Here is an 18,607-nt window from a genome sequence, read left to right as displayed (position 1 = left end):
CTATAGAGATAGAAATCGAAATCACTTATGGAAAGTCAATAGTAAACAAATCGAGGGCAGAAAACCTAATATCCTTTCGTCATTGTACAATCGATGTTGCCTATTTAGTTTTGGTGATTTGTGTTAGCCGCAAACCTTAATTTTCTTTTGTGCATATAGAGTCTTAAAAATAATTAATATGAGATGTAATATGTTAACTTTCAACAACGATGATATATTTAAGAGACCAACATTTGTATTTATCATTTTATAATCGATAATGATTGTAGTGTTGCAAAAAAATCATTTCATAAACAAATATTTTTATAAGAACTCACTCTGCGCATGTGCGGATTATCATCTATTCCATAATTATTAGAAAAATAGGTTGGTCAATATAAACTTATATTATACTTTTTACTAAACTAACTATCAATCAATAAACAGTATACAAAAGAATATTCTCGCACTTTCCTTAAGTAAGCGCTACAAAATTACCTAATATGAATAACGTATATATAACACTAATGATTAGAATAATAAATATTTGATAACAATTTTTGTATCTTAGTTTTTTTTTTAATTTTATATTATTAAAATATATTAAATAATAACATTAACCATATAATGAAAATTATTATTTTTTTATATGTTATATTTTAAATTTTAAAATGACTATAAATTACTAAAAACGTTAAATATTTCATACTAAAATTTTGTGATCAATGATTTAGTTTTTTTTGTAATAACAAGATACAAATAATCATAAATCATATGAATATGAAATCGCAAGTAATTGAAATTCATATATATATTAATATAGTTTAAAATTAAACTATATAACATATGAAATACATAAATATATTAATTTCTAAATTTGTATTGAAAAAATATTAAAACTTTAGTATTCTAATTTTGAAGTTTTCATTAAAAAAATTGCACATTTTTGTGTTTACCATATAAGTATGAATTCTCAATAATATTTATATTAAAATATACTACTTATCTATCGTCCATATCATTGAAACTTAGTTATATACTATATTAAATAAATAAAATAATTATATTAATTTATTTATCAAAAAAATATCGTAAATAAACAAGCAGTGTTATTTTGATTTACGTGCTTATTCTAATTTAATTATATATATATATAGTACCTAAATGAACACAAATAAATAATAATAGATAAAAGTTTACTTTTTATATATGATTTCATCCCTTGCAATCTAAGAAGTGTTTTAAATCAAGATTGGTGTGTTCGAAAAGGGTGCTACATCTTCTGAAACACGCCTTTACCCATCAGTGTGCTGCTTGCAACCCTTTGGTCCATAATGCTGAGCACATCGCTTCACCACTTTTTTGCAAAGGTAACAGAAATGTGCTTGACACGCCCAGCAAAACAAGTGATTGTTGTTTCCCGCCTACACAATAATTACCAACTCAAGAATCATCTCCAAGAAGTTGTATGTTTCCACATTGTTATTGACCTTTCATTTTTTTACCTTTAGGTTGAACTGGCGGCAATTAGGACATATCTGACCGCGCTGAGGAAACTGACCGTGCGGTGCAAACAACTGAGCTTGAATCTGAAAAACTTGTCGTTCATTCATTTCATTCCATTCTTGGATAGCGTCCTGTGGGAATAGCTCACATGTTCCCTCTCTTTCCCCCCAAGTAAAAAAAAAGGGTTATTACTTTAGTTCCATGATCTGCTATCTACTTATGCATATATATGTAGGAATCCACAAACCTGAAATGTTCATAACCAGTGATAGCTTTGTTGCAACGGTAGCAAAAGAATTGGCCACAGTTATTACAAACCATTTTATTACAGCCTCCGGTTCTTGAGATGGCCATTTTGCAAGACGGGCATTGCTTTGCGCTTTGCTTTATCACACTCACACTGATAATCTCATTGATCATTTCCCTTTCTTTTCGCCTTTGTTCCTCTCCCAGACATGAAGAACTTTGACGTTCCTACAAAATAATGTTACATGTAATAAAGAGGCTTCCAGTTTAAATGCCACGGATTGATCAAATGTGATACCTCCAAGATTTGAAGCCTGAGCTCCGGGCTCATACAGGTACCTCCCACGTGTCGCTTTTCGTTACAGAGAGTACAGAAACTGTAGTAGCACTTGAAACATAAAGCAAACTGGTCCTCGTCTTCTATGCAGGGGGTTTCACATCTAGGACAGTAAGCAACGTCAGTCATGGACTCCAGTGTTTTCTGTAACATTAGAGTTTCCCAACGTTGATACGCTTCATCTCCCAACAATCTCTTCAATACACCTGGAGGTACAATCTCTCCACATTTCGAGTCTGGACACTGAAGCTTGTTCACTGTGCCTTCAGAGACATGTATGTCTGTATACGTCTTCATACATTTTACACAAAAGAAATGCTCACATGGTAACTTAACAAAGTCGAAACCTGTTGAGAGGGAGAAAAAAAACAAAAGTGGTGAACCAACCCTAAACCCATAGAGTACTGAAAGAAGAAACAAGTTTTAAATTTACCTGCAGATTCAGAGAAACATATACAGCACTCGTGTAAGCTCTCAAGGAAGCTCTCACGGCGTTTCTCGTCGTCATAACTCCTAATATAGGGGATATCTACATCAGGTGAACGACTTCCAGAGACAGCACGTTTATCTCTAGAAGATGTAACGCCATAAGGACCAAGAACAATCTCATTATCAAAGCCGAGATGAGAAACAGACGAGTTCTGTAACCAATCTGTCCACTGGTACAAGACTTCTTGCCCTGGCTGTTCAGTCCATATCGAATCCAGTATGGAGCAGAGGCTCGAGATCTTATCAGGGTTCATCCACTGAACGCTTATCAAGTAGTAAGGCGGCAAGTGGCTAGGATAAGCATTTGGTAACAAACAAGTCAACACAATCGGAGGAAGGTGCTGGGCTTGGAACGTGTATAAGAAATCATCTGACTCTTTGCTTGAATCAGCTTGTAAGCAGAGCTTTGCAGAGATAGTATGTTCACTAGTTGCCTCAACGTTTACATGAATCTACAAAATAAATAAATAAATAAATAAATAAATAAGACTCCTAGAACACTTGTTTATGTCACATATAAGTATGAAAGATTATATATTGACCTGAAAGTATCGCATATCTTTATGCCGTTCAAGGATGAACATGTTACCTCCATAGATATACCCTAGTGCCAGAAGCTGCATAGAATAAGTAAAGTCTACGTGAACAGAGAAACTGAAACACAACAATAGCATTTTGGAGGTTAGCTTAATTCAAAGTCTTAAAACTTTACCTCATCTTCTTGTAACTGATCATTCAACCTTAGCTGCTCATCGGTTAGCTCCGGCTCAGTGACGTTAGATCGCAAATCATTCAGAATAGTCAACATGATATCTTCCTTCCTTTCTATCTCAGGGCTCTGCTTATCCTCCGAGTATACACTTGAATTATCATTATTAACCGGATTTGAATTATGTTTCAGGGCTAAGGTGCTTAACTCATCGGCCAAGCAATCAGCAGCATCGGGTTCAGTTGAATTCACCTCTGATTTCTCCAAGTAGGGAGGTGCGGACTTTGATCCACCACGGCGGCGCCGAATACGGCGAGGTTTTGTGGGGTGATCGAGGTTTTGCGATGGCTGAGAAGTAGAAGTAGAGGGAGAAGCAGCAGAGAACCGATCCGTGGAGGTCGTGTCTTCTTGCTGATGCTCCGATTGGGGATGATCGTTGACTGGATTCACGACCGGAGCAGTTACGCCGTCACGGCGAATGTAGCGGCGGTCGTGATTCCTTCGACTCATGGCGGTGGAGGTAGAGACGTGGGGGTGGGGTCCAGAGACAGCTTTAGTTCCCCGATAGGGAAGAAAAAACCGTATTTATTATAGAGAGATTGGTCTGAATTCCGACACAGAATCGGGTCAAAATAGCCCAACAATTTTAAATTGGGCCTTAATTATAGTCCAAGATGTTGAACGCACTTTTGAATAGGCATGGTTATTCAGTTCTCGGTTGGTTCTTTCGTTTCTTTTAGTTTTTCGATTTTAGAAGTTCAGAATCCATTCGGTTATTTAGAAAATTTAATTCTGTTATTTGGCTTTCGGTTTGTTCAGATTACAAAATTAGGAATCGACTAATATCTGAAGTAATTTCAGATTCCATTCAGTTCCAGTTTGGTTAAAAGTAAAAAAAAAAATTGAATTTTTCGGATTTAATATCAATTTTTGGGTTTTTGGATAAAATTTAGATAATTCAGATAATTTTAAATATTTCTGATAAAAAAATTATGGTATTTTGGTTTATATTTATATTATTTAATTACTTCAAAAATAAATATTTTTTTTTTACTCTGAGAATTGCATTACTTTAAAAAAAAGTGAACAACCAAAACAATCAAGATAAAACCAAAACTAAAACCAAAAAAACCCCGTAACACATACTAAACATAGCCGTAATACACTCCCCCAACCACTTCCACGACCACCGTATCCTCAGAATAAACTATACTATAGAAATTTGGGTACCTATTTAGTTCTCGGTTCGGTTCTGGTTCAATTTTAAAATATAGAATCCGCTAGGGTAATTAATTTTCGGTTTGGTTCTCTGGTTCCAAATAAATATGCTTAGGCCTACTTTTAATTCAGAGACCGTCTTTCGTTAGCTTTTCTGGTGGTTTTTTCGGCTAAATCAGTAGTCCTTATATCCATATTAATAGTTCGTCGGACACCTTGTAATGGGTACTACAATCGGATATATTCAAACCTCAAAAACAAAATTAAATTTGAATAAGAAATAAAGCAATAAAGTGGGAAAATGAGATTATCAAAAGATTAAAAAGCCATTATGTTTGTTCCACATTTAGCATAAAAAGCAATTATGTGTTGTCTAAATATGTCCACCCCAGTGTCTTTGATCAAAGACTTCAAGGAGAGAGAAGAGACGGTTCTAAGGGCCACTATAAAGTGATTTTGGGTTTGGGGGCAATTTACTTTGTGTTTTTGGTCAATTTTCAAACCAGAAACAACAAGATATTTATGTTTAAACGATCCATAGTTCGTCTTAAAATAACACGAAGTCGCTTTTTACCACAAAGAATAGAGCGAATCAACAGAAAAAGATCTTGCATAGGAGGTTTCTCAACGTTCCGCTTCTAAGATTTCCCCGAAATTTTTATTAAAGTGTGCACGTGCAGCGTATATTACGAATATCTGTAACCAAATATTCAAACCTAACCCAAATCGAAAAACCAATGTATCCGGTATAAAATGTAAAAAATATCCGAATGGATCTTGATAGGTGATAAAAAATATATCAGAATCCAAAATGTTATTAACCGAATCCGAACAGATAACTCCGATAACCCAAAAACGAAAAACCTGAAATCATATCTGAAGAAGCCCAAAATTATTGTTTAAGCATAAAATTATATTTTTGAAGTTTTTTCTTTTCTTTTGAAGCCATTTGAATGTTTTTGAATTTACAGGTTTTTCAAATCTGAGACACACTTTTGAAGACTTCTCAGAAGACTTTCGGAAGATTCCTCGTAAGACTTCTAGGCAAGTCTTCTAATGTATTTTATGCTAAAAGACTTCTCACAAAGTCTTCTTCGGAAAGTCTTCCGAAATCTTTTATCCAAAGTGGTACAAAGGAATAGGAATGATGTCAAATGGAGTCCAAACTTATCTATGTTGAGGAATGATATCTACCTTCATGTGTAATAGTTTTGTTTATGGTATGTTTTATGATTTGTATGTGTACTATTTTAGTTGTGATTTTTTTTGTAAACTTGAAGAGATATTAATCAAAAGAATTCGGTATATATGTTGATGTTTTCCAAAAGTACTTGACATTATTGAAGTTATTGCTACAACATACAAAGAAGTTTTTAAACCATTCTACTCATTCATAACAAAACACAACAACTCAAAAACTTAGTCAAATTTACCAAAACTAAAAGAGAAGACTTCACAAGAAAACTTAGTCAAATTAACAAAAGATCAAACTTGAATTTTAAGTGAAAGTTGAAATTTTAAATATCATGCAAGTTAAAAAAAATTTACCTTGTGATCTAAAAAGACACATAAAACCACATGACCTTGATATTCTTGAAGTTACTTAACACTTTTGAAAGTTATAAACATACCTTGAAGTTACTTAACAATCTTGAAAATCTAACGTAGAAGACTTTTTCTCTAAAAGACTTCTGGAGAAGTCTTCTAGGATTAACTAGAAACATTAGTAAACATAAATATTTGAAATCTCATAATTATCACCAAATATTTTATGAATTTCATCCACGAGCTCCAATATTGACTAATACACACGAATTATAAGAAAATGTTTAAAAAATATTTAATTGTAGAGAAAATGAAAGTATATTAAACATTAACGTAGAAGACTTCCTAAGTAGTCTTCTCAGAGAAGAATTCTACGGAAGTCTTCTAAGTCTTTTATTTAGGTCATTTTTGCAATTGCAAATTTATGATGGAAGACTTCTTAAGAAGTCTACTCTACATAAGACATCTTGAGAAGTCTTCCACTGTAAATATTGGCTTAATTTTGAATTTGAAATATTGTCAAAAATGTCAGAGAAGACTTTTCGAGAAGTGTTCTCGGATAAACAGGTTAGTTTTGCAATTGACCAAAGTTTGTCAAAAACTTGACTTTTTATAGAAGACTTCTCGGGAAGTCTTCTCGGAAAAGACTTATACAGAAGTCTTCTAAAAGTCTTCTCAATGTTGCAAGAAGTCTACTTGGGATACTTTTGCAATTGACTATATTTGATTTTTCCAGAAAATACTTCTCTAGAAGTCTTCTCTCGTAACTAAAGATTTGACCAAAACCCGGAATAAAATTTGAAGAAGACTTCAGAAGTTTATATTAAATATTTTACTATTATTTTTCAATTGCAAAAGTAACCCACACAAACTTCTTGCGCTAGTGAGAAGACTTCAGCAATTTTTTCAAAAGATTTATGTAGAAGTTTTTCCCAAGAAGTCTTCTATAAAAAGTCAAATTTCTGACAAACTTTGGTCAATTGCAAAACTAACATATTTATCCGAGAAGACTTCTCGAGAAGTCTTCTCTGGGATTTTCAGTTTTTTTTTTCTTAATAAAGGAAAGTTAGAAGACTTCCCTAGAAGTCTTCTTGATGGAGAACACATCTAGCAAAGTCTTCTGAAAGTCTTCGCGAAATGGATTTGAGAAAAAATGATTTCATACCTTGAGCATGTAAGATTACTTGATTAGATTCTCCTAGCACTTAGAACTTCACTACAAGAACTACCAAGTCGTTAATAACCACGAATCATGAGCTTCAATGTCTCTATGAACCTTAAAAACTTGAAATCAAAATCGTGGTTTTTTTTAATGAATTTAAAGAGAGAGTCAAATAGATGTGATTTGTGTGCATAAGTAATGAGATATTAAGTGTAAAAATGAAAACTTTAATGCATTAAGAACTTCAAATTAATTGTTCATAGTGGTTAGTATATTGATGGCAATGGCAATATTGTAAATACTTTGTGAAGATGAGGATGACAAGATAAAAGAATCATTTTCCAAAAAAAATGTAATGGCATTTTTGTGAATAACTCGAACTTCTAAGGTGAATAGGAAAAATGAAAGTTTCAAAAAAAAAACATAGGTTATTTTGTGTTTGACTTGAAATTTTAAGTCATATTTGAAAATAAAAACTAATAAAAAAAATTACATGTGAAATCACATATCTAATTAAAATGAGAATATAATGATAAATAATATTTTTTATTATACATATAAATTACAAAATACTTTAAATTTATAAACAAACGAAAACATATTTATTAATCGTTATAATTCAAATTCGTGTCGCATGATCTTTAGTGATATCCAATCGGAGCTGGTGCTTCCTTGAGTTCGCGTCCTTGAAATTGTATGTCCTGCCAACAATAATCCCATATTTTAGCGAAATTCACATTTTTACACCTAATATTGTATATCATTTTACAAATAAACATATAACTTTACCGAAGCATAATGGTTAATATCTCGGTGGTGAGCTTCATCAGCTCGGATGACAAAAACCACGTCCCTCAGCGTCGCATCTTTAGGCAACCGCCAGTAATCAATCGCGATGGCCGGAGCTGGTGAGTTTTTGAACTTTCCGGCATCGATGTCATTGAGAAACTCGGTATAAGAATTCACAGCTTCTTCTTCTAAGTATCCAGTGATACGATGAGCAAGTTTGGGAGAAACTACATAAGACAGGAAATATGCGTTGAAGAAAACACCCTGGACCGCAAACACAATCGCCCGTTCATACCTTAAAAAACAAATTCAAAAGGATAAATCAGTTATACATTTTCAAAAATTTATGAAAATATTTGTCAATTAGATAACTGATCCAGGTCAAACCACAGTTGGTTCAAGAACTCAACCAAAATGTAGAAAAGTCGATATTTGATTTCACTGTCTCAATTGTATACGTTGTATTTTTTTTTTTTTTGATCAAATTATACGTTGTATTTTAAATCGGTAATTTACCATTTGGGTTGTGAGAGCTCGATGAAGGTCATGAGATGCATACGCTCGTTCTCAGCCTCTTCGAGCAAGGCTTTGATCCATCCGCCACTATGTTCGAACCTCCGTAGAGATTTCAAGTGCAAAAGCATCCCTCCCACCATTCCTGGCACCGCCGCCACTGTCTCCAGCAACATTGCATGGCACATATGCTTCCTCTATACTCAAAATATATACATTGAAATTAGGCAATGTAAGTGTCCAATATAATATGAGTGTATGGGTATTGATCAAAGGCTTGTTTAGCTATCAAGCTAAGTCGGTAGTCTAAGATGATGATTAACAAAAGGAAATTTAGTATTGCTGAGAGTTTAAATCACTGAAAATTTTCACTAATCATCTTTTTTTTAAATACTAACATCCCAAAAACTAATCACAACTCACTTTTTTCTTTCTCCACCAAGATGTAGACGTTTCTCAAACAACCCTCATAATTAACTCATATAGTCGGGTTATGAGAATTATTCTCGGGTTCACTCCCTAGGGTGAACCTAGAGGTTCACCAACCAATAAAATTGTGTGATTTCATATTCGAAATCTTTCAAAAAACAAAATATTTTCTCAAGCTATAAGTTATATTATATTTTTAAAATAAAAAGGTAAAAATAAATAAATTAAAAAAATAGTAATTAAAAAAATATATTTTTAACGTCCTTAGCAAAATATTAAACCCTAAATTCTAATCCCTAAACCCTAAATCCTAAACCCTTGGGTAAACCCTAAAGCCTTAGGTAAACCCTAAACACTTGGATAAATCCTAAACTCCAAATCAAAAATACTAAACACTCAAAGGTTTAGGGTTTAGGGTTTTAGGATTTAGTGTTTTTGATTTAGAGTATGAATTATCCAAGGGTTTAGAGTTTGCCCAAGGATTTATAGGGTTTATGATTTAGGGTTTAGGGATTAGGATTTAGTGTTTTGCTGACGACGATAAAATATTTTTTTTTTAAATTCGTTTTTCTCTAACTACTATTTTTTTTTAATTTTTTTAACCTTTTTATTTTAAAAACATAATATATCCTGACAATATTTTGTTTCTTTTTCTAAAAGATATCGAATTTGAAATAATGAAATCCTATTGGTTGGTGAACCTAGAGATTCGTCTTAGGAGGTGAACCCAAGAATAACTCATGAAAAAAACAAGGTTTTTAACCAATTAATGCTTTCTTGTTTCTTTAATGAGTTATTCTTGGGTTCACTCTTTAGGGTGAACTTATAGGTTCACCAACCAATAAAATTTAGTTATTTCAAATTCGATATCGTTTAAAAAAAGAAACAAAATATTATCAAATTATGTTACGTTTTAAAAAAAGTATAAATAAATAAAAATAATAGTAGTTGCAAAAAAATAGTTTTCAAAAAAAATTAATGCCATAAACAAAACATTAAACTCTAAATCTAAACCCTAAACCCTTTGGTAAACCCTAAACCCTTTGATAAATTTTAAATTCTTGAATTTAAAAAAAAATATTTTAACACAATCAACAAAACACTAAACCCTAAATCCTAATCCTAAACCCTAAACCTTTGGATAAACTCTAAACCCTTGGATAAACTCTAAACCCCTGGGTAAACCCTAAACCCTTAGATAAATCCGAAACTCTTGGATCAAATCTTAAACTTTAAGATTTATGATTTATTCAAGAATTTAGGATTTACCTAAAGGTTTAGGGTTTAGGATTTAATATTTGTTGGAAGCGTTAAAAATACTTTTGAAAAACAAATTCTTTTTTTTTTACGATTAAAAAAACTTCTTTTGTGATTAATATAATTTTTGTTTTAAACATATAATATAATTCGATAATATTTTGTTCTTTTTTTAAAAGGATACTGAATCTAAAATGACACAATCCTATTGGTTGGTAAACCTACATATTCACCTAGGAGGTGAACCCAAGAATAAGTCTTCATTAATTAATAAGCAATCGATAGAACAGTTCTACTAGATTACCTGGAAAAATAATTGAACCGGTATCTTCAGAGATTGGACAGTCCAATATGCGAATTTGTCAGTGAAATTGGCCGGTTTGTGATGTTTGGTTACGTCAATGGACACATCCGGTTTGTATGAATCCCATGGTTGAAAACAATTCCACTTCCAAGCTGAACCGTCCGGTTTAGTAATCTTAGTCGGAGGTATACCCCAATAAGTGGAAATGACTTTGCCGTCGGCCGTTCGGACAGGATTTCCCGGCAGCCTATTCCCAGTTGCCGAAGATGACGTGTCGGAGCTCAAAAACCGAATAGTGGGCAAGTGGCTGATGACATGCCCATTTATTCCATGTCCAGTACCTAAACCGGATGATACTACCGAAGATGATAGCACCGGTCGAAGAGTACGGTAAATCGACCTGGAGGACATGAGTACCCAACAGATGGGTTTGGATGTAACTTCGATTAGTTTTGGGATGATAATGGAAACTTTTAATAGATGAGAGTGGGTTTTATATCTTTGTTTTTTTATATTTCTTCAGATTGGTTATGTGGCAAATGAATTGGGAAGAGAAGAGTTTATATATAGTACGACTGATTACTACTAATCTCGGTCAGATTCAAAGTTTCTTGGAGGATTGTTAAGAACAGAGGAGAAGTTTGACACGCTTCGTTGCCCTGGAAAAGTAAAAGAACATGTGAGTCTCATAATTTAGTTGTTATCGTTTAATAATTAATACACATCTAAAGTCTAGACTACCAAATTTGAACACAAAATATTACATGATGGATGTTCTTATACGTATCAATTAGCTAGGTTATGTTACTATGTTACTACCGTACTCTTTCACAGACTTTTAATTGCCTTAGATTGACATATTGATATATGCATATCTGTTTAAGTTATATTTTAATATAGGTTAACTTAAAATCTATACTCTAATTAACTTCAAAAGAAGATAAATTCATTTGAGCGTTTAGATATAGATCCAAAACCAGTTCTGTAAAACTAGAAATAAATCCAGACTGCTTTTGAGATGGATTTAGTTGTTAAAAGAGAATTTTACTTCTAGAGACACATTATCACTTTACAATTACATCTAGAGACACATCTGACTTTTGACACATTTTCTTCATATGAATTGTCACTTTTACCCTTTCATTACACAAACTATAGATTTCAGAAAAATATTTACGATTCTCCACTTATCCTCTTTGTTTCTTTTTCATGTTTAAAATTTGAAATCACTTTCCCAAATCGATGAACCCTAATTTTTCCTCCGTCGACTGAATAAATGGAGAACAGGTGACTGAGTTGGTACGAGAGTCTCTCGGATTTGTTCAAGTCGACGTGTTATGTGGATGAGGAGCATGTTACGGGTTTTGGAGCTTTCAATTTGGATGGATAGCTATTCGAACATTCCAATGTTTTATTAAATTTTGTTGATAAGTGGATCTTCAAAATCGACTTCTGCATCTCTAACAGAGTCAATCTCTAGCACGGAAACCATCAACGGCTCACAAAGATTCAGAATCAGCCGCTACTCTCTCTCCAAACGGATGGGGATAGGCAAATACGTCGCCTCCGATACGTTCATGCTTGGCAGAGAATCTGCTTGTGGTGAAACCAGTGATTCTTTTCGAAGGATTCATAAACGATGGCTTTGACGACAACAGATCAAATCCGATGATGGCGTCTCCTCCATGCCCCTCGTCGCTGAGAGAAGAAAAAAGTCAGAGAGATGTTGCGCTAGAGGTTGAGTTATTTCCAGGAGCTGATTACAAGATAATCACCAAGGGTCTCCGTCGCCGGTGACACAAAACCCAGAAACCGGGCTGCTTCCTCGCATGTCCAGTTCCTGGTCGGATTCAGCGGCCAACCGTGGCCGAGCTAAACCTGTGACGTCTCCTTGCGGCCAATCGCCAATCTTCAAGCTCTCTGTCGCCGTGAACCCAGAACTTGATAACTTCCAATGACGATCTCTTCTTAGTTTCATAGTAGGTCCCTAAATGCTTTATTATTTTCCCATTGTGCTTTAAACTTCTAAATCGTACAGAAAGGTCCTTTTGAATCAACCCCCCTAACTTCGAATATTGACTCTAAACCTTTTTCATAATTGCACAATGGTCAATTGTTTTCTGATGTTTTTTTAATTTGGACACAAAATTTTGAATTTGCAGAAATGACTGATCTGTGTGAAATATATGTATACAACTTGTCCATCCACAATGTATCCATCCATAATTTTATGTAATTTTTTTTTAAAAATTATATATAATTTGTATAATGTAAATTTTTTATATAATTATATATAATTTGTATATATATTTAGTCATTTTTTAGTTATTTGTTTGTCCATTTAATTTATTATTATATAGTGCACCTTATCAAATTAATTCAAAACATATTCAAAAGCTTTTAATACCATCCACATCCACAAGATAAGTTGATTTGACTTCTGTGCAGGATAAGTTAATTTTTTATTCGATTGAAAAAGCAGAGAAACAAGAAGGAAGAAGATGAAGTACGTGCTAATAATAGGAAGTGTTGTGAGTGGATTAGGCAACGGAGTAAAAACAAGTAGTATATGTGTTCTCCTTAAAGCTTACCAAGTCATCACTCATCCACACATTACTCGTATATTCCATCTACAAATCACCCATCCACACCGTCCACAAATCACGCATCCACATTTTACCTGAGTGTCCACAAGTGTGGTTTTCATTAAGGGTAAAATTGTTCATAATCTGTCATTGGCCCACAACAAAGTATGTCACATGTAAGAAGTGTCTTTAGATGTAATAGAAAGTCAAAAAGTGTTCTTGAGTGTAATCAACTCAAAATCACCCGGAAGAATCTAAGCAAGTCCGAAAAAAATAAACAATCTAAGCAAGTTCATTTACAAAAGTCAAAAGTCTTGAATGTTGAGTCAATGAGTCTGATTGTATGTTTTTCATATGTGATTTTTTTAATCATTGGCTAATTTAGTAATTTGTAAACCACCAAATTATACATTATAATAAAAATCTGGTAGAAATATTACATTATTTTTTGAAAATGTATAGATATAATAAGTATTCTACAAAAGTACATTTGAAAATATTTATCTTCAACGGATCTATTACAATCCTTTACATGCCTTCAGATATCTTGTAAGGAAATCATTTGGTTTCGACTTGAATCGCCTCACACAAATCAAAAAGGTAAAACAAGAACAAACAAAGAACACTGAAGATTGTTTATGCGGTGTTCACCTCCTCTTTCTTAATAAAACGAACTTGGACGTACAACAATGGTCTCTCCCCCCCCAGTAGCATTTCTCTCATTACTATTGAACTCTATCTGAGAAAAACAGCAACAGGTTCAACTTTCTCTATAAAGGCATCAAATTCCCTCGTCTAACGGCCACCAGTATTCATCTTCCTTTTATTTTCATATATGTATTTTCAAACAAAGGTTTCTTGCCTGAAATATCCTCATATGGTAACTTAGACCACATTTTTTCCATACTAGCTTTCCGAACCATTTTTCTTCGTTACATCTTCAAATATTGATATATCATCGACTTCAAACTCTTCTAGAAGACTAGACAAAAATTAACTTCTCATCTTCTTTTTATTTGAATACACATGAATAAAGACAATTAATTATCATTGAGATAGGATCACTATTAAAAAAAAAATCACATAAGAAATTGTTAGAAAACATCATGAGATGTATTAAATTTATTATATTAGTTACTAGAATTTTAAAAACTGAATAATTTTTTGTAATAAAATATTATTATTTGGATTTTTATTTAATTTTTAATTTTATGTTATTCGTACGGATCAGATAGAATATTCGGTTAAAAACTCAAAGATTTCCGGATATCCATGACACCGAATATCTGGATGACTATGGATCGAATAAAATCGAATTAGATAATTGATTATTAAGATGAAACGGACCAAATCACCAATACCTACGAAAATCTGGATATTTGATCCATACCCACCTCTATAAATCATTACAAATTTTAATACAGTGTTCTGACTTCAAATCTCAAACCTGTATTTAATTTCATTTTTACTATAGACAATACTAGTCAGTTTGAAATTATTGTCCTAATAAATATCTTATCCGATGTCCACACGGTAAGTTCCCCCATTATATTCTCACTTTGAAGCTCGGAATATTCCTTTTTTTCATATTGATTTTTTTCTGGGGCGATCATTGGTGTTTCCAAATATCGATTTTTTGTAGTGACTTCTTATTCAATCATCTGTCCAAATTCATTTTCCCAGTTTTATCGCTTTGAGTGTCAAAAAACTTGTCGTTGATCAATGCATTTGATGCTTTTCGAGGATACCCATCTGATCTATCTCTGCAAATTGAAAGGACAGAATTAGGGTTTAGAGGCAATCGATGAGTCACCACCGGCGTGATTCCGGCGGAGATGTAGTTCACGTGATACCCACAAACAACCCTCCGCCGGAGAATTGGTTTCCGAACGTCGGCGATAGCGCCGTCTGGGCGACGGAAGACGACTACAATCGCGTCTGGGCGGTGAATCCGGACGGCGAGAATGGTCCTCCGAACAAGAAAAGTCGAGGGTCTCCGTCGTCCTCCGCCGCGAGCAACCGTACCAAAGCGATCGGGAAGATGTTCTTCAAGACGAAGCTCTGCTGCAAGTTCCGCGCGGGGACGTGTCCGTACGTCACGAACTGCAACTTCGCTCACACCGTGGAGGAGCTTCGTCGTCCGCCGCCGAACTGGCAGGAGATCGTGGCGGGAACGCCCACTACGGTTGAGCAGAGGGAAGAGTTTCAGATCCCGTCGACGGCGGACGAGAGTGGGAGGTCGTTTAAAGGAAGGCATTGCAAGAAGTTTTACACTGAGGAAGGGTGTCCTTATGGAGAAAGCTGTTCTTTTATGCACGATGAGGCTTCCAGGAATAGAGAGAGCGTTGCCATTAGTTTAGGCCCTGCTGGTTACGGTAATAGCAACCTCCTAGTGCTTGGTGGAATTGGAATTCAGATTGTGAAGCCTTCAAACTGGAAGACAAGGATTTGCAATAAGTGGGAGATTACTGGTTATTGTCCCTTTGGTGCTAAGTGTCATTTTGCTCACGGAGCTGCAGGTATAAAACATTCTAGAATCTCTGTTTGCTTTATCGTAGAATGTAATTAAAAGATCATTGTACCCTTAAGCTCTAAGCTGAGTGCTATCATTTGCCAAGTCTATCCAAGTTTTAGAATTGCTGACCTTTAAGGAGTTCCAAAGTCGTCTACCTTTAAAGTTTTGAGTCTTTATGATTGGCAGAGTTGCATAGATTTGGTGGAGGACTTGTAGAAGGACAAGGCAAAGACGGCATATCGCCTAATCCAGACGTAAAGCAAACAGGACCAAACCCAAAAGGACATTCAGACACAACAACTACACTTTTATCTCCAGGACTTCCCCATCATTCAGACGCTGGTTACCACAGTGGAGTAGCATTGCAACGAGCTTCTAGTGCGGTTACGCAGAAGCCTGGGATCAGAACTCTTCAGAAATGGAAAGGACCGGGGAAAATCAGTCTGATATACGGTGATTGGATTGACGATATTGAATGAAAGTTATCTTCTACTTAAACTCCAGTGATAAATGATGATGGTACAGTTCGTTTGTTTGTTTGTTTGTAGAGTTTTGTATCTTTGTAATGGCTTGTATCTCGTTTTATTGTTGTTGTACATTATGACTGCTCTAAGAAGTTGAAATGTCATCTTTGATTCTCTGTATCCTTTCCATTTTTTTTATCAATCCAACCATGTATTGATATATAAAGCAGAAAGATCTTGACAAAATATCAATTCAACTTTCTTTCAAGTTTTTTTTTTTTTTTTTTTTTTGTCACAGGATCAATCTTTTAGGTTAAAACAAAGGAAAATTTGAACCAATAACCAACAAAAAAATTATATTTCACTAACTAACCATTTTCTTCTCTTTCTCTTTCTTTTTCTTCCTATCTCTCTCTACTCTCTTACTACAAAACTAATATTTTCTCCCAATATACTTATTCAACAAATTAACCCTAAAACAAATTGTTAATTCACTTTGTATCACCTAAACATCTCATTTTTATGATATTTACATTCTTAACAAACAAACAAAAAGCTGACCATGTATTCGTTGTTCCAAATCGTATCTAACTATTTCATGTTTTTAACTTGTAAACTGGTGCATTTCAATCAAACATAATCCTCCTGTAAAACTGTAAACATTTGGTTGATTAGATTTTGAACCACTTCAATTATACAAAACGGTTCTTAGTTACGAAGATGTTCTTCACCGTGACGGGAACTTGTTCGTTCATCACGAATTACCACTGCGATTGCACCGTGGAGGAGCTTCGTCGTTCTCTGCCAACTACACAATTACACACTAGGAAAAATAAAAAAGAGATATTTTGGAATACCTCATACGTTTCTAATGTCCTTGTCATGTTTGGTTTCAATTTTGATTCTTCTTCTCTATCTCTCTCTCTCTCTTTAGTGCCTTACTCGAGCTTCGAACTCGTCAAGCGTTTCACATTAATGTGCCTTCGCTGACTGTATGAGCTACAAGAGTTAGGCGCCTCTTCTTTATCCTGCAATTTATTTAACCAACTTTTAGTCTTTTCGGCCAACAATCCGTATATTATTTGGCATTTATTTAAGAAACATTTACGTTATAGGTCAATTTTCTAGTTTAATATTACATTATAAGACACTTCTTTCTATTAAGGTAGTTTTCTTTAACCAAATCTACTTTTTTTTTGAACAAAAACCAAATCTACTTTCTATCTATAAACCAACTAAATAAGCTAACTAATGGGTCCCATTTTTCTATGAACTTCTTCCCTTTCTCATCAACTTCTTCTTTCTCAAAACAAGTTCTTCTTTTTTTTGTCAGAAGATTTGTCTTTTACATATTTTTAATTTTGAAATGTTCAAGAAATTTTTTTTAAGTTTAAAATTCTACATTTTTCAGTTCATCCATGACGTTCTTTAATTTTCACTAAAACAAATAACAAAAATTCCTTTCTCCGATGAATCTCCAATTACCTAACAAACATTGAGAAAAAGGTACGGAGGCAAATGAGATAGGCTTCCACGACGACCAGCATCGCAAGCTTGAACCAGAAGCAAAGAAAATTCCAGTTGCCGTTCTTGTGGCCGAGCTAAGAAGCATCAGTGTGGTAGAGCTTGTGACCTTAGATGACGACGGGTTTACTCTGACAGAAGACGACAGCAAGCTCATCTCTTTTTGTGAATCCGAAGCTTGAAAAGTCAGAGATTCATGGTTACAAGCTTAAAGAGACAGAGATCCTTGATAAAAAAAAGAGAGACAGAGATCCATGGCTCCATCCGAGCTCCACCGCAGCCCTTTTTGTTCTCAACGATTTCAAATCTTCTCAATGATTTCATGTCGCCGCCGCTACCTACCAGGACCGTCTCTCGCCATGATCCTTTGCTTTGATTGAACTTCTCCCATGGTGAACTGAAACTCGAGCCTGAGATTGGGATCGAGCGAGCGTTACCCAAACAACTTCTTTTATTTACATTTTAAGCCCTTCATATTTAGCTTTATTGTCAATTGACTCCAAACTCTTGAATATACAAATTTGTCCTCTTTAATTGATCCTAAACTTACAAATATGCACTTTTGCCCTTGGTATATACATATGAACACACAATGGCAATGTATATTACAAAATAGAACCTAAAGTGACTTAAATTAACTAAATTAAAATGGTAAGTACCATTAAAATCATAAAATATTAAGATGAAACAAATAGTGTCTAAATTCAACTAAATTAAAATGGTAAAAACCATTTAGATGTAATATATACACATAAATAAAATTTTAAATGATCTAAATTAACTAAAACAAGATACTCAAAATTATTTGAATCATAAATTATCATTATTTCTGCAATGTCCAATTCGGTGTACATGTGTTCCATTTGGTGAAATGTTGTACATGTGGACAATAAAAAAATATGTGTATACCATGACAATTTTTACCCTTCAAATATTTCAAATTTAAAATGTTTCTAACAAATTTATCAGGTGTATGTGATTTCTTGCATATGTAACTAAAATGTTATCCGGTCTCTATGTATTATTGTACAAACAA

General features: G+C 33.9%; 3 protein-coding genes across 3 annotated transcripts; 1 reads left to right on the top strand and 2 right to left on the bottom strand.

Annotated features, from left to right (window-relative positions):
* Positions 1–1,071: 1,071 nt before the first annotated feature.
* On the bottom strand, positions 1,072–4,058 carry LOC103874739 (E3 ubiquitin-protein ligase RNF14). Its single transcript, XM_009153175.3, has 7 exons — positions 3,270–4,058; positions 3,100–3,174; positions 2,502–3,009; positions 2,030–2,415; positions 1,733–1,959; positions 1,485–1,644; positions 1,072–1,403 (listed from the first exon to the last, which is right to left on the bottom strand). The coding sequence occupies exons 1-7, from the start codon at positions 3,774–3,776 to the stop codon at positions 1,275–1,277; spliced, it is 1,992 nt and encodes a 663-aa protein (XP_009151423.1). The 5' UTR covers positions 3,777–4,058; the 3' UTR covers positions 1,072–1,274.
* A 3,622-nt stretch (positions 4,059–7,680) lies between these two features.
* LOC103874740 (ubiquinol oxidase 3, mitochondrial) lies at positions 7,681–10,894 on the bottom strand. The gene is made up of 4 exons (XM_009153176.3): positions 10,484–10,894; positions 8,497–8,690; positions 7,981–8,275; positions 7,681–7,892 (listed from the first exon to the last, which is right to left on the bottom strand). The coding sequence occupies exons 1-4, from the start codon at positions 10,892–10,894 to the stop codon at positions 7,833–7,835; spliced, it is 960 nt and encodes a 319-aa protein (XP_009151424.1). The 3' UTR covers positions 7,681–7,832.
* A 3,551-nt stretch (positions 10,895–14,445) lies between these two features.
* LOC103874741 (zinc finger CCCH domain-containing protein 12) lies at positions 14,446–16,229 on the top strand. Its single transcript, XM_009153177.3, has 2 exons — positions 14,446–15,587; positions 15,770–16,229. Exons 1-2 carry the CDS (start codon positions 14,873–14,875, stop codon positions 16,060–16,062), a joined length of 1,008 nt encoding a protein of 335 aa, XP_009151425.1. The 5' UTR covers positions 14,446–14,872; the 3' UTR covers positions 16,063–16,229.
* Positions 16,230–18,607: the final 2,378 nt, after the last annotated feature.

Source organism: Brassica rapa, chromosome A05 (assembly GCF_000309985.2).
Source record: "Brassica rapa cultivar Chiifu-401-42 chromosome A05, CAAS_Brap_v3.01, whole genome shotgun sequence".
NCBI classification, from domain to species: Eukaryota; Viridiplantae; Streptophyta; class Magnoliopsida; order Brassicales; family Brassicaceae; genus Brassica; species Brassica rapa.
This window is presented reverse-complemented; position numbering and strand designations above follow the sequence as displayed.